The 14403-nt window shown below is 38.2% G+C and overlaps 1 protein-coding gene across 1 annotated transcript in view; it reads right to left on the minus strand.

Annotated features, from left to right (window-relative positions):
- The window catches only part of GRID1 (glutamate ionotropic receptor delta type subunit 1), a 513295-nt gene that overhangs the window by 87639 nt on the left and 411253 nt on the right, over positions 1-14403 (minus strand). Inside the window, 2 exon segments of the mRNA XM_017746337.1 lie at positions 7651-7770; positions 9007-9168. Coding sequence (XP_017601826.1) covers positions 7651-7770; positions 9007-9168 — 282 coding nt within the window.

Genomic DNA, 14403 nt, shown 5'->3' on the forward strand with positions numbered 1-14403 from the left:
CAGTTCAGTGAGAAACTGGAACAGCAGCAGGCAACCTCTGCCAAGTACTGTAATTGCAGTAAATTAGCTAATAAAGACAAAGAACCCTCATCACAACACTGATGCCCTTTTGAACGTATCTTTCCAAAAAGGTAAACTGAGGAATTAGGATTATTCTTTTTTTTTAAGCATAATGAAATTAAGGAACCAAGCCAAACCAAGCCAGACAGTTTGTGGCATTTTTTGCCACAGAAGTTCCTCATGTCCCGCATTTGGGCTAACCACTAAGAAATCTTGTCATTAAACTTGTCTTTTAAAACGTGCATGTGGAAGTATTTACTCACATACAGTAATATAGTCTGGCATGAAATGGCAGAAATAAAAATACAAATAGAAGGGGAAATCTAGATAACTTCTATTTATGTTGTTTATTTTAATAAGACTAAAGAGAAACCATAAGGTTCTTTCATTTTTCTTAACTACAATGGAAGCATGACCAAATAAATTAACTACCTATATTTAAAGATCCACTTTTTGACATATTGAATATATCAGAGCAATATACACAGGCAGGCACCAGAGTTACCCTGGATTTTAATATTACTGCTGAAATAAATTACTTCATAAATTATGTTTGGCCTACATGTATTTGCAGTTTATCAAATGATACAAGGCAGCGACCATTAGAAGAATTAAATACATTTTTCAAATACTGCAGAGAAGACACCCTGAATGGTGTCCCTTAACATCCAGTCCTTGCAACTGTCCCTGACACTGAAATCGGGCCACAAATGAAGAGATGTTAGATCTCCTTAGTTTATGTCTTTATAATAGCTAAGATGACATCTATTCCATCTAACAGTTAACAGTATTTTGGCATTACTATTATTATTATTATTGTTGTTGTTTTCTTTCAAAGCAATTTTGCTAAACAGACATTATACAAAAAAATGTTACTCTGGCATTCAACAGAAAGTTCTGGAATAGGTGTGAATTTTAAACAACAAACATGGATCAAAGGTATTTCTCATGGCAGGAAATTAAAAAAGACAGACTGTTCCTCTTTTCTGGAGTAGTGAGCTTACTGCCTTTGTTCAAGATTGATACTGTGAAAAAGAAAATTGTAAATAATCTCCATTTTTGGATTTTCAAAAAAGGTAAAAAGAATTTGTGTAGTTTTTTTCAAATACTTTTCTTTTCTTTGTTAAGCTCAGTAAATCTTGACCTGTTGCTGTATGAAAATACCTTTTTTTCATAGTGTCCACACTTTAGCACAGATCCTTCATGAGCTGAGCTACAGAAAGGGGCTTTTCTTGTTATCCCACTCCGAATACCCTCCTAGGATTCATCAATAAATTGCAGGAGCTTTGGCGAAAACTCCAAAATTAAAGATGCAACTGTTTTTACAAGGCTGATTTTAGCATTCCTACTATCACAATTTTATGCACGATTGCCTATATGTGAAAAAAGGAGAATGTTATACCCAAGATTCATTATAACCTGGTAGGTATGATATGGTATGTGACTTATAAATTAAACAGAATTTCTAAGCATACAGGTAGTGGTGCATGTGGCCTGTGGAAACTTCTGCAGTGTCCTAATTGTCCTGGCCCCACTCTTAGCTCAGATATGGCTGCTTTTTAAAATCTACCCACAAGCTTCACACTGGGAAAATGTCATATAGACAGTCTTCCAAAGGGGAAGACCAGCATGATCTTACTCTTGGAGAAGTTCCAACTCAAATTTGCAAGACATCCCTTTGACTCTGTGTTGACACTGGCATAATTTGCAAATACAAGTAACAGTTTATACACAAGCATAGTCTCATGGGCAATGCTTTCCAAAAAAACCATAAAATGGAATTAAGAACAATTTTAAAAGAACTAAGTATCACATATCTGCAACAGAAAACACATTTTTTAAATTGCCTACCTACTTTTCAGTGAGTGTAATAATTCAGCTAGAATTTTACAATGAAAGCATACAGAACATGAAGTATATTTCAATTAGAAAAAAAAGCCCAGTTTGCAGAACTTGGGCAAACAGCGACCCCACTTCATTTCAGGAAAAAAAAACCAAAACAAAATGCTCAAGGTTATTATGTTCCTTCTTTAGTTTTCTTCTATGATTTAAAAATTGATCATAGCCATTTCCTATATGTTAAACTGTATTTCTCACCATGAAAAATTCAACTTATGGAATATGCAAGGAATGCATTTAATTTTATTCCTCATATACATCATGTACAGAAAATCAGAACTAAAAATTTAAGGGGGTTTATTATTTTGAGCAAAATACTTCAGTTCTTTTTTCAGTTTGACACAACATGGTTATAGGATGAATCTCAATGGTCTTTTTCCAAATTGTTCCACCGTGACACTCAATCAACTGAAGCAGAAAGTTTAACCAAATTTAAATATGTGGAAAATGCATTCTACCCAGAGGGAGAGGACTATTAGCCCTTCCCCTTTCAAAGTAATGGGGGGTTTTCGTGGTCAAAAGTAGCCACGACTTCACTCTTACATTTCTGCTGAAAGATACCTTGGCCAAACAGGTTAAACTAAAACACTACACCCAAGTGCCTGTTTATGAAGCGCTCAAACAGGAGGCAGGAATCTGTTTTACAGCTAAACTCAGGCAATTAAGTTATGTATTTTTCCATGTAAGTAAAATTGATTCAATTACAGTAGGAACCACATAAGGGAATTCTTTTGGTGTATATAAAACTTTTAGCAGCATATGATGGGATTTGTCAATATTCTTGGAGGTGAAAGCACTTGATACTGCAGATCTTTAAAAATACCATTCCTTTTTGCAATGAATAAGAAGCATAGGATTTGTCATCATGATAATAATGAGATTCTGTCTAAAAGTAACAATCCCAAATAAATCACGGTATCAAAATTCAAAAATGTGGTTCCAACAACTGTGAAACATATCACAAAAACTACTTAAAGTGACTTCTGCAGTCTGCCTCAGAAGTGTTGTAGGAAACAACTATAACTGTTTACAAAGCTGATGATATTTCAAGAAAATCTAATTTAAAAAAAATTTAAACATACCAACTGACAGAAATGAATAACCAATCATAAACATTATCATTTTGAACAGAATGCTTCTTATGAAATACAAAATGTGTGCAAACCATTAGTTCTGCCTTCATTACAGCCAGCTTGGGAAAGAAATGCAGATTGCTTTAGAAAAAATATGTTCCCTATCATAAAATAAGCTAAATACCCACATCATTTCACACTTACAGAAGATCTTCCTGCCAAGGATGAAGATGAAGATTATAATAAAGCTCCTTACAGGCATTATCTAACTTAGCCTAATCACATCCCTGCAAGGGATGTTAGCTGTTACGGTGTTCTCTGCACACATGGTCAAACAAGAACAAATATGTTTACACCTCAAGAGCTCGTGGTGAGGTGGTGACTTGCTAGGAATGCCACCCTGGAGTTCCAACTCCCTTAGTTTTGCTTTCCCAGCTGGGTAGTTCAACTCTTACACTGTGCAGAATCCATCCAAGTGCAGGAACATAAGAAGTATGAACCATCCCAGATGTTCTGAAAGTTCCATCAAGGCTTTCATTAATAAGAACTAATAATACAGATGGTGGCTAAGGAATGAATTAATGTAGCCCTGCCTTCCTTTCCCCTTTTGATCATTGGACTGTGAAAGTAGGACATCAGCTTTATTCTCGGTCTTTCCTTTTTGATTTATTCTGTTCCCTTATCACTTTATATCCACTTATTTTTCTTATTCTCTTAAAATATACAGATACTCTGGTTGCTATTTCTGAAGGTGTTTACAGACACTGGGAACATAAATCATAGTGGTAATCATCAAGCACTAGACATTTAAGCCTTTTCAGTTTCTCTAGCAATCTTCAACTTTCAAATGCCCTGATAAGCCACCACACAAATCTCTATTTTAAGCATGAATACACGATGCTTTCTAAACTTCCACATGTACACAGTGAATAGAAGGCAATTACCCAAGCCTTTTGTAAAACAAGGTGATATACCTTAAGGGACATATCCTGTTCTTTTATGTTTAAACCAAAGAAATTAGAGCATTTTCTGAAGTTTCCTTTTCACTAAAGTACACCTAAAGGAAAAACAAATGGTAACACAAAAAATACACAGAAGCCTTTGTGAGCCTTTACCAAAAACACATGGTGTTAGACTTCTGTAAGAAAGGAGAAGATAGACTAAGTGACTTGTGGAATAAAGACCCCACACTAAGAAATCAGATACATACATTTATGTGCACTCATACCTAAATCACAGCTAGAGGAAGGAAAAATGGTCTGTGGAAAGACCAGATCTCAGGACAACTGGAGAGTCAAGATGCCCCTGCAAAACAGCTCTGAAAATCCCTGCAGATTTGTTACTGACTTGGACATCCTCCCAGGAATCTTTCTGGTAGAAATGATCCCCAAGAAAGTTTGTAAGTGATGCTGAGTGTTAAAAGTCCAGTTAAAAGCTTTTGACTGGATTCCGTCTAAGGTTCAACACTCAACGTTACAGTCTTTTGCCTTACCCTGTCACTGATCCTAAGTGCAAAGATTTTTTGTAGGGTCTGGACAGGGATGAATAACTACAGATGTTCTCCATACAGAATTAAATAAAACCATGTAGAAAGAGCCCTCTGTTTTCTACCCAAAATACATGCCTCCACAGCTAAACCTGAGCAAAAGCTGAAATGGAAACAGCTGACAATAAATCAGAGCTGGTCTCTCACTCAAGTAATATAAATAAGACAAGCATGACTTTCTGAGCCTTTAAAAGTACTTCTAAGCTGTAACATATTTTTGCTGCAATAATAAAAAGTAAGGCTGCCTAAATAATTGAATTCCAGTAGTTCCATGGTAATTTTGCTCTAAGAGGGATCTTCTTTTCCAAGTTCTTCTCCAAACTTCCGTAGCATACTGCTGACTTTTTATTCTCTCTATATACTAGACTGAAAGGATAACTTCCAGAACCTCATTTTAGCTCAGAGCAGTATTCTGCAACCATTAGCTTTTTAGCCATTTAGAATTATACTCCCTTTCAATTTTTCAGAACTCTATAGTGTTCTGCATTTAACACCCAAAGAGTTAAGCCTTCTGTATTAACCACCTAGTAGCACCACCTCAAAGTAGCACATTAAGGATCAAAAGTAATCAGTAGTATATCAGGTCAGCCATTTTAGTAATTTTCCCATTTAGTAATTTTACTTATTTCTTTGCCTCGTGGTTACTTTTGAGCGATATTTTAGCTATCTCCACCTCACACTTTTGGATTATGTGTCAATTTGGTCAGTGTGCTGCACATACCAAAGTGAAAGCATTTGTATCTGTGGTACCATATTTGAAATGCACATTAGAAAACACCTAATAATGTACACTCACACACCCCAATTTCCCTGTAAGGCTCAAACCTGTGCTCTGTGGTGTTCATGCCAATGCTACTGAAAAGTAAATATCAAAGCATCAAACACTTATGTGACTTAAGCAAAGTCACTTGGGAATTCTGTAACAAAATGGGACCAAACTTGACACTTTAGCGTGCCATAAATCGAGTCTCTTCTGATGGGAGAGAATAAGTCCTTGCAAGGAGTTTGAGAGAGAAAGCGAGACGTCTTCTGTAGTTTCAATGCTTCTAGATAGTTGTTTATTAAGTCCTATCAGAGGAACTGAGCCACTAGCGTGACCCAGGTACAGCATAGAAGGAGGAAAAGTAGGAGTGAGAGCAATTATCAAGATTTATACAGCCTTTTAAAGATATTTTAACCAATAGTTACTAAAAACATACATTATTTTCATTTTCCTACCAATTATTCAGTAACACGACTAGGAACTGAGGAATTTTCTATCCAATCAATCCAAACCACTTTTACTGCAGAATATGGAGTAGTAGAAGAAGGAGAAGAAGGTCTAGAGAACAACAACAATCCTCCATTTTGGTATTTTTTACTCTTATCCATTTGCTATAAAGAGAAGTCTAAAACCTCTAAATTTTTCACCCTGTGACAATCTTACATAGTAGTCTATCACCTAATTCACACCACTGTATTTTCTAGTTCTTGTCTGACTGTTGGTAATTTTTTCCAAGGTTTGAAGCTAAAACAGTGTTGTTCAGGGGGGTAAGAACCCTTAAAAACAGGCAGAGAAATATTCTCGGCACTCTGGGTTCCTACACAAACTTAAACGGCCCATGGCATCCATGCTCTAGGGATAACACAGCACTGACAGGACACTCAGGCTTTTCTGGAGGGGGAGCTGGAAACAGTGGGATAGTCCACAGCATCTCACACAGCACCAGATACTTCTGGCTTGCATACTTGCGCATTAAGTGAGGAGCATACTTCTGTCTGAGAACCAGGATTGATTCCTACACTTCCTAAACCTTGTTTTATTAAATAGGCAACACTTTTTCCAAAATTAAGACAATAAGATAGTCTTTTATAATTCACATAATGTTTGAAACTCAAGATTTCCTCATTTTCAATCATCTAGAAATGAAAGTGGACCAAGAAATAGCCTTTTCTGGTCACCACAGTATAAGAGGTTGCCTAGCCAAACTAAAGTGTTCAGAAACATATTTCTGGCAACAGAAAATTTTCAATTATATCTCCTGGAACTTTATGTATTTCAAATACTTGTCTCCCTTCTGTTGAATTTCTAATAGATATTGCACAGCTTTGGCTCCGTGTCCAGAATCCTTGTGCCAAATTAGACTGAAAGAATCTCATGTTTAGATGATAAAGATGATTATATAAACACACGTTCTTTGCTTGCTTTTCCATTTACACTTCTGTAATTCAGGCAAATCAAAACAAATCACAGAAACCAATGGCCAAATGAAAGTAAGAAATTACATATGTTTTAATTATTTGTGAAATCCTCTTCACTCAGCTCTGCTTAATGTAGGACCCATTGATCATACCACAGTAATGTCTGTATTTCAACCAGCTGAGCAGTTTAGGAACTATTTATAGCATGAGTTCCTATGAGAACCTCACTGTTCAACTGAGAGTTTCATGTATTTTTGGAGCATCCCCTCTGCATGAGCATGTTCAAGGTAGCCTTCTCAGAACAAGACAATTTTTGTTAATAAGCCCATGGAACCACTTTAACTGCCTTCTAATCCTTGGCTGTCCTTGTTTTATCAGCTACCACTGATAGGTCAATATCTGTCCTGATATAGCAGAGTTCGTTTTGGAAATTATCTTCTCAAGAGCTTTCTATTTATCTCAAATTCTCGCAGCAGCTATGCTTAAAACATCCTAGTGTGTTTATGTGATTTATATTCTCAGCTAGCTTCCTTAGTAAGACAAGTGCCAATTGTGTTGTATCTTCCATATTTACACTACAGTAATCCTATCTTAATTAACAATAAAATACATAAGCTAAATTGTGCACTCTTCACTATTATATTCACAGGATGCTTATGGCATTGCATCGTTACTGCACATGGGAAATAACTTGCAGGATTCCTGCCTACCAGTATAAAACTAGTTTTCAAGACTTAAGTGTGTAATAAATTAGAAAATATTTCTCATAAAGTAAATGTCTTCTGCAGCATAGCACTAATTCATTCTTAAAGAATAACATTTTCTCCTGTGAGGCAGGATGTATATTATTTAGAGGAAAACAAAAGAGAGAAGGAAGCAGCATATCTTTACCCTCCGCACGTCTTTGCCGAATGTTTCGCTGTAGCTGGTGCCCAGTATTTCAAACTGGACATAGGGGTTGGCTCCATCTTCTCTGAACTCCATCACACCAGTTAGCCCAGTTATATGGCCCTAAGGAAATAAGTTTCAGGCATTTTAGAACAGAAGAAGTTTGCCTTCATAAACACTCCTCCGCATAAAATGTGTGCCAAATATGCTTTAATCATGTTTACGGTGAACTTAAATGTGGCAATTACATGTTCTTCAGTAGCTCAAACCCAGCACCACACAAAAGACTAGCTTTTAAAGTTTTTTCAGAAAATTACTTCAGCACTAACACACCCAGTGTTTATGGCCATCAGGTCATTATTGTCCACAGAAACAGACCCTAAAGAAAAAGAGAAGGGCCTTAGGGGATGGTGAGACAACAGCCCTCCCAGTGTAACTGAGGGCAGCAGGCTCAGTTCTGGGCTTTAGTGCACAGGCAAAAGAAAGGGTCTGCCTGCTGTGCTCCCAAGAGAGGCAGGAAGTAGAGATAAAATTGCATCTCTGTGAAAGTATCACAGAGTTTGATTATGGCTTGTAGCAAAGAAGCTTGACGTGACACTGAAGTTTGAATTAATTTAGCAACAAAGGATGGCATCATTAGGACTTGTCAGAATGATCAAATTGCATCATTTTACTAGAGGAAAATGATTTCATCAATGCATATTTGGGAACGGGGGGTTTCTTCTGAACAATTGCAAAAGTTAGTATGGTAAAAAATCAGGGATTTTTCTACTGTTACTTTTGATCAAGTAACTTTTATACAAGAAGTTCCATGTGTCTGCAAAGCCACAGTTCTGTCCATATTTGAGTATTTCAGCATGGTGCAAGAGAGTGTAACTGTTAGTGACAGCTTAGCCAAATCAGATCCTTTCTGCTCTGCTCTGGGCTACAGTACACAAATGGATCCTTACCAATGATCAGCTAACTTACAAAGCTATCTCAGTGTAGAAAATGGAATGTAAGTCTTAAACCCCATCATTGGCTGCCCCCCACCACGAGCTCCTTAAATTGTTTTCTTGCAAAAATTCATGAATCAATTCCCATGACTACTCCTAATCCTACTTCCTCCACAGAAGGCAGCTTTGAGAACAACAGAAGTGGAACACACACCACTGGACTCACACTGCACTGTGTGTAACTTGTTTATCATAAATCATTTGCTTGTGTAATAGCTGTAGATTGTCCCTGGTTGTTGTAGATCACCTGCTTGTAATAAATCAAAGAAAAGCTGAACAGAAGTGAAAACCCTCTTCAAATGCTCAAGTAGACATGAAGCAGCTCTTTCAATTGCTCACACATTGGTGGGTTGTCTTTTCTCACCTTCTTAATAGTCTCTAGCATGGATCTTCCCCCATTCCAAGGTTTGGTGGATTTCCTCATGCAGTTCAGACTTGCCATGCTGTGCCATTTCCTGTCCTCCAGTTTTCTGTGGAAAGCATTGGCCAGCATGAGCACACTGTCATACAGGTACAGGTTGGAAACCTGCAAACAATAATAAGAATAAGCCTCATTTTTTTATGTGAGCACCTTCCAAAGAAACTACAAAAACCAGCAAACAAACAGAACAAAAGAAGGCATAGGTAAGAACTAAAAGCTGGGTATGTTTGACACGTTCAACAGTCAAGGCATTTGAGACAAATGCCTGTGCTCCTAGGTCCCTCTGGCCAAGGGATTCTGGCACACAGGCACTGCCTGAGCATTACTGCAATGCAGTGCTGTAAAGAGAGATCACACTCCACATATAAACTCAAGCTACAGAGGGAGTACAGCTATCTGTCAGTGAAAGACAAGGGTTGCTACTTTGTCAGTCCTTTCAGCAAGGAGGGGAAGATAGAATGGACTTAAGTTCTTGGGGGATTTTATTCATTTGAGCAGTTGGTAATTTCTGGCACAGCAAAATCTAATACGCAACTGTTTAAGAACAGAGGGAGCAGAAATGACAGTATTATTTTGGTCTTAACATCTCTCCACCAAATATACAGGACACTGGTTACATGCTGCTTTCTCTGGAGCTATTGATTTTAGCCTCCTTATTCTTCAATTAACATGAGAGATACAGAAATAAACAATTGATGACAAAGACTCCAGTAAGAACAGAACACCACACTAGTAATGTTGAGCTATGTATTAATTTTTCAAACCAAGACATGTCCAGCAATACATGATCAGAACTTTGACAGGCAGTGGTATCCACCTCAAATGGTAAAACTTTAGCAGTGGAAGTTGGCTGAGACAAGTGATCTAAAAAAATAGACACTCTTCGCCTGTTTCCACAGTTCACGTGCACTCTTCATCAAACCTATGCACAGGGGGTTTGATTTAGTCTTTACTGAACTCAAATCTTCACTTTACCTCATTGTCCAGATACATATTTTTCTATTATTAGTAGTAGTAATAATAATTTGTCTTTATCTCCTGATTTTTCTAATACACCTTAGAAAGTAACGCCTAGAGACCAGGAAAGGAATCCAGGTGGAAGTTAATGCAGCTGCATGCTTCCTACAAATGTGACTCTAGGTGTCCCAATAAAAGCATCACTCTTTGAAAGCTTAAACATATATTACTGTTGAATCATTGGCTGGAAGTAAACTTCTGATGTCTGTAAGATGCTAATCTTCAGAAACAAAATGTTTCATGTTCCATGATCTAGAGTTTGACATAAATTGAGAATATAGGCACTTTGAAAAATCTTCTAGTATAAGTAAATCTGAACAAAAGATATATAAGCAAAAATTAATTTTGAAAGAATCAAAATACAAAGAAAAAAAGATGTTGCAAAATACACACTTTTTAAAGTGACTAAACATAAAAACTGATCTTAACACGAAAACAGTGCAAAACCTAGAAGATACTATCAGGGAGAATCTCTCCCATCTGGCATTGCCATCTTTTTCTCCTTCTTTTTGTTCCAGCCTTGCTGAACAAGCACTCCACATTGCCTGTATTTGCTATTTTATCCGGTTAAACATTTTCCTTTTACAATGGTTTCCAAAGTAGCTATATGGCATACTTCCTCTCGTTTTAAGAAAAGTAGTCGAAGAGTTAATAAGAGTCCCAGCAACCAAGTTTCTTCTGCTCAATTGCATTTGTTTCCCTATTCTGCAGATATTTCCAAACAGCTTTCAAATAAAGCAACCAAGCGGATCCTTATTATTTACAAGGGCACTTTTCTTCTGGGTTAAACAACTCTTCATAGAAAAAAATCAAACCAAACCTCAGATCCCACAAGATCCAAAGATCCACCCCAAACCACACAGCACAAAATCCACTTTCTTAGAAATAGGTTCTACATACATAAGGAAAAATTCCATTTCTTCTAAGCCTTTGTGGTCCTCTTTGTTCCCAACTGAATTTGTTTTTACACACTCACATTTAACTAACAATTCAGTGGCTGTTGCCTTGGAACTCCCACAGACCAGAAATGCTTTGTGTTTTCTCTGTTTGGCACTGCTCTTTTGCAGTTCTGGAGAACTGCAGCCTCATTCCCAAAAACAGTGCTTGGTTTGCTAGCAGAGAGCTCTAAGGCAAAATATAAGATGCACTTGGACACACTGTTTTCTGCTTTTCATGTGCTTGGAGAAGACGCCACAGTTGTGCACATATGACTGACCAAGAGCTTGGGAGAATTGCACTAAGGATCTTCGCCTGCCTGACCTTGCACCCGACTCAAATTACTTCCCTCTGCAGAGCAAAACAAAACAATCCTGTGTTTGCCAACCTAATCCTCATAGTTCAGTTAGATTTATAATGGACTTTGCATCACTATTGTTCCATTAATTTCTTTTGAAAGAATGATAGAGACAGCAAGACAGGGTCTGCACAAGAGGAGTCTCTCACTACATTTGTCCTTATTCTACATCTGGCGATTCATACCACAGCAGAAGAAAATGTTGCAGAGAATGCAGCAAGTTACTTTTTGCCATGGAAAGAATATTCTGCATTCTGTTGTACACACTCATCCATTGGTATTTTGCCACTCTGGTTCTCTTCTGCTGAAAGCCTCATCTCAAACATGAGTAAATGGTGGGTTTTAATCAGCAAAATTCCTTCCTTCATATAATCATACTCTATTTACTCCAGTAAAAATGACATGCATGCATAACTACATTTTACTCATTACTCACTGAAGAGTCAATATCCTATGGAAGAGTAAGTTGCATCTTATTCACACAATCAACACTTCTATTTTAGAACAGAAAATATGCAATCTAGGAAAAAAAAACAGCATCAAAATTTCCACAACTAAGGTTGGATCTGTAATACTAAGAACAAAAAATTAAGACACAAATATTCTAGTCTGATCTCACAGTAGATTCAGGGCTATAATAATTTCTTTTATTACATTTAAGTATAGCAAAATCTCTGCATATGTCCTGGATCATATTTGCAACATGAATTTGCTGTAACCTCCAGAATAGCGATGCTGTGAAAAGAAAACTGAATTAGCAGACATGACCTGTATGCACTCGTTACTGCACCTGCACACATATTTTAATTTTCAATGAACTGTCAAATTCCCTGGGAGTATGGACATGACCACTGAAAGGGAATTTTTGAGATACCCAAGGGTTCAGCTGTACTCTGATTCCACCAGTACTGTCAGAGGCATGAGAAAACAGTGAATTTAAAATATTCGTCTTCAGGTAGCTTTCAGAATTGGTACCAAAGCAAGAGAGAAGAAAAACAAGGCAACATACTCGGCTACTTTGGGTTTTCAAAGCTCTGGAGCATTTTTTATTTCCCTTATTTGGATATTCACAGGGGAACAGAGGATAGAAGGACATACATCGACCTGAAGAGATTCCCCTTAATAGAATAAAAATTCCTAGACTATAACAAAGTATTTCGTTACAGTCATGTTTGGAGGAAGTGACATTAATTTTTAGTTCTTCTTTCACTCCACTGCTGACAGTGTAAGAGCTGGAGGTACTGAAATGGTTTTTGATCTATCTGCCAAAAGAATGATGGTGACTGCTTCACCAATATGTTAAAGAATATACCCTGTAAGTGAATAATTTTAGGCATGTTCTGGTTTATCTTCTGGAAATTATTCCAGACTTTATGAAGCTCTTTTTTGCACTGGAGACATAAATCCACCATACACTAGTAGAGCACAGCAGAAATTTTCAAGAATGGAAATCTGTCACAGTATTAAATGTCATTTCATAGAAGTTTCTATGTGAATTTCATGAGATTTTCCAGAATGATTTTAAAGTTATATATGAAGAAAGGTTTTAGCTCCTTCACAGGGACTAATCATAGACAAGTGCTCTTCTAAGAAGGCCAGCAAGCCACAAAGACTGACCCCAACTCCTGAGCAGCCAGCAGAGCCAGGAGTCCTGCCAGAGAATGCTGAAGAGATCAGCTGGAAGGCAAGCTGACGCTGAGATGCCACTACTTCAAAAACTCGTTCCCAAGCTGGGCATCTGTACCCTGCTGCTGCCAAAACCGCTCAGTGAGCGGCCACAGCAGTCAGCTCCAAAGATGAAGCAGATGGAAGAGGAGTTCAGACCAAGCGCAGCCTGCCAGAAATGCCTGCTGCCTGAGAAGGGAGATCATGGTGACTGCTATGCACACCCCAGCATGCCCTAAAACTGTGTGGCAACTTTCAAAGTTCAAGTACTGCCAGGTGCAGTTACACACTTGTCTCTAACGAGAGTGCATCTTATCAGGAGCAGCAAAGATCAGTGGTTTATTTATGGTATAATGGTGTGCTAACAAGGACATTGTTAGAGTGGAGAGACTGAAGAAAATTTGACCCGTTTCATTTTCTTAAATATGTTTCAAAGAATGGCAGAATGTCTTGGGTTGGAAGGGACTTTTAAGATCATCTAATTCCAACCCCCCTGCTGTGGGCAGGGATGCCATTTGCTAGACCAGGTTGCTCAAAGCCCCATCCATCCTGGCCTTGGACACTACCAGGGATGGGGCATTCACAGCTTGTGACTGGAGCACTTGCCAGTAAAGACTGAGGCAAATAAATCATTGAATACCTCAGCCTTCTCCTTATCCTGAATAACCAAATCTCCTATTTCCATTCAGAGAGGGCTCATATTTTCCCTCATTTCCTTTTTATCACCAACCGTACATATAAAAGATTTTGGGTTTTCCCTTGACATTCAAGACCAGACTTAATTCTATCAGGGCTTTAGTTTTCCAAACCTGATCCCTGGCTGCTCAGACAATCTCTGTATTTCTCACCAGCTTCCTGACCCAGGTTCCAGCCTCTGTAAACTTCCTTTTAGTGTTTGAGTTTGTCCAGGAACTACTTTTCATCCACGCAAGCCTCCTGGCATTTTTGACTGATTTTCTCTTCCTTCTAGATCTTCCTCAGACCACTCCTGGCTGTATCACTGGTGCCCACATGGATCAACAGCAAAACATAATGGTCAGTGGACTGTATGAGGCCTGGCAGTCTCTCGGTCACATCACTGGTACAATGTCAAATCAACAAACAGATGCCTCCATGTCTCTCAGAAGAAAGTCACCTGCCACTCTCACCTGTTGCCTTTCCTTAGCTGAGCCAGTTGTTACACATGGAGCAGATGGGGCCACCTTAACTCAGCTCCAGCCCCTCCCCTGATGTGAAAGGTCTTTTCAGCCTGCAGAATGGTGAAGTGGCTCTGCAAGGGCACCTCAGACTCTGGGGAAAGTCTCTTGCTGTTACAAGCTTTCACTCTCCTCATCACCGGCCCCCCTCCCTCCCTTCTGGGTGTG

Source organism: Corvus brachyrhynchos, unplaced genomic scaffold (genome assembly GCF_000691975.1).
Source record: "Corvus brachyrhynchos isolate BGI_N302 unplaced genomic scaffold, ASM69197v1 scaffold279, whole genome shotgun sequence".
In the NCBI taxonomy this organism is placed as follows: domain Eukaryota; kingdom Metazoa; phylum Chordata; class Aves; order Passeriformes; family Corvidae; genus Corvus; species Corvus brachyrhynchos.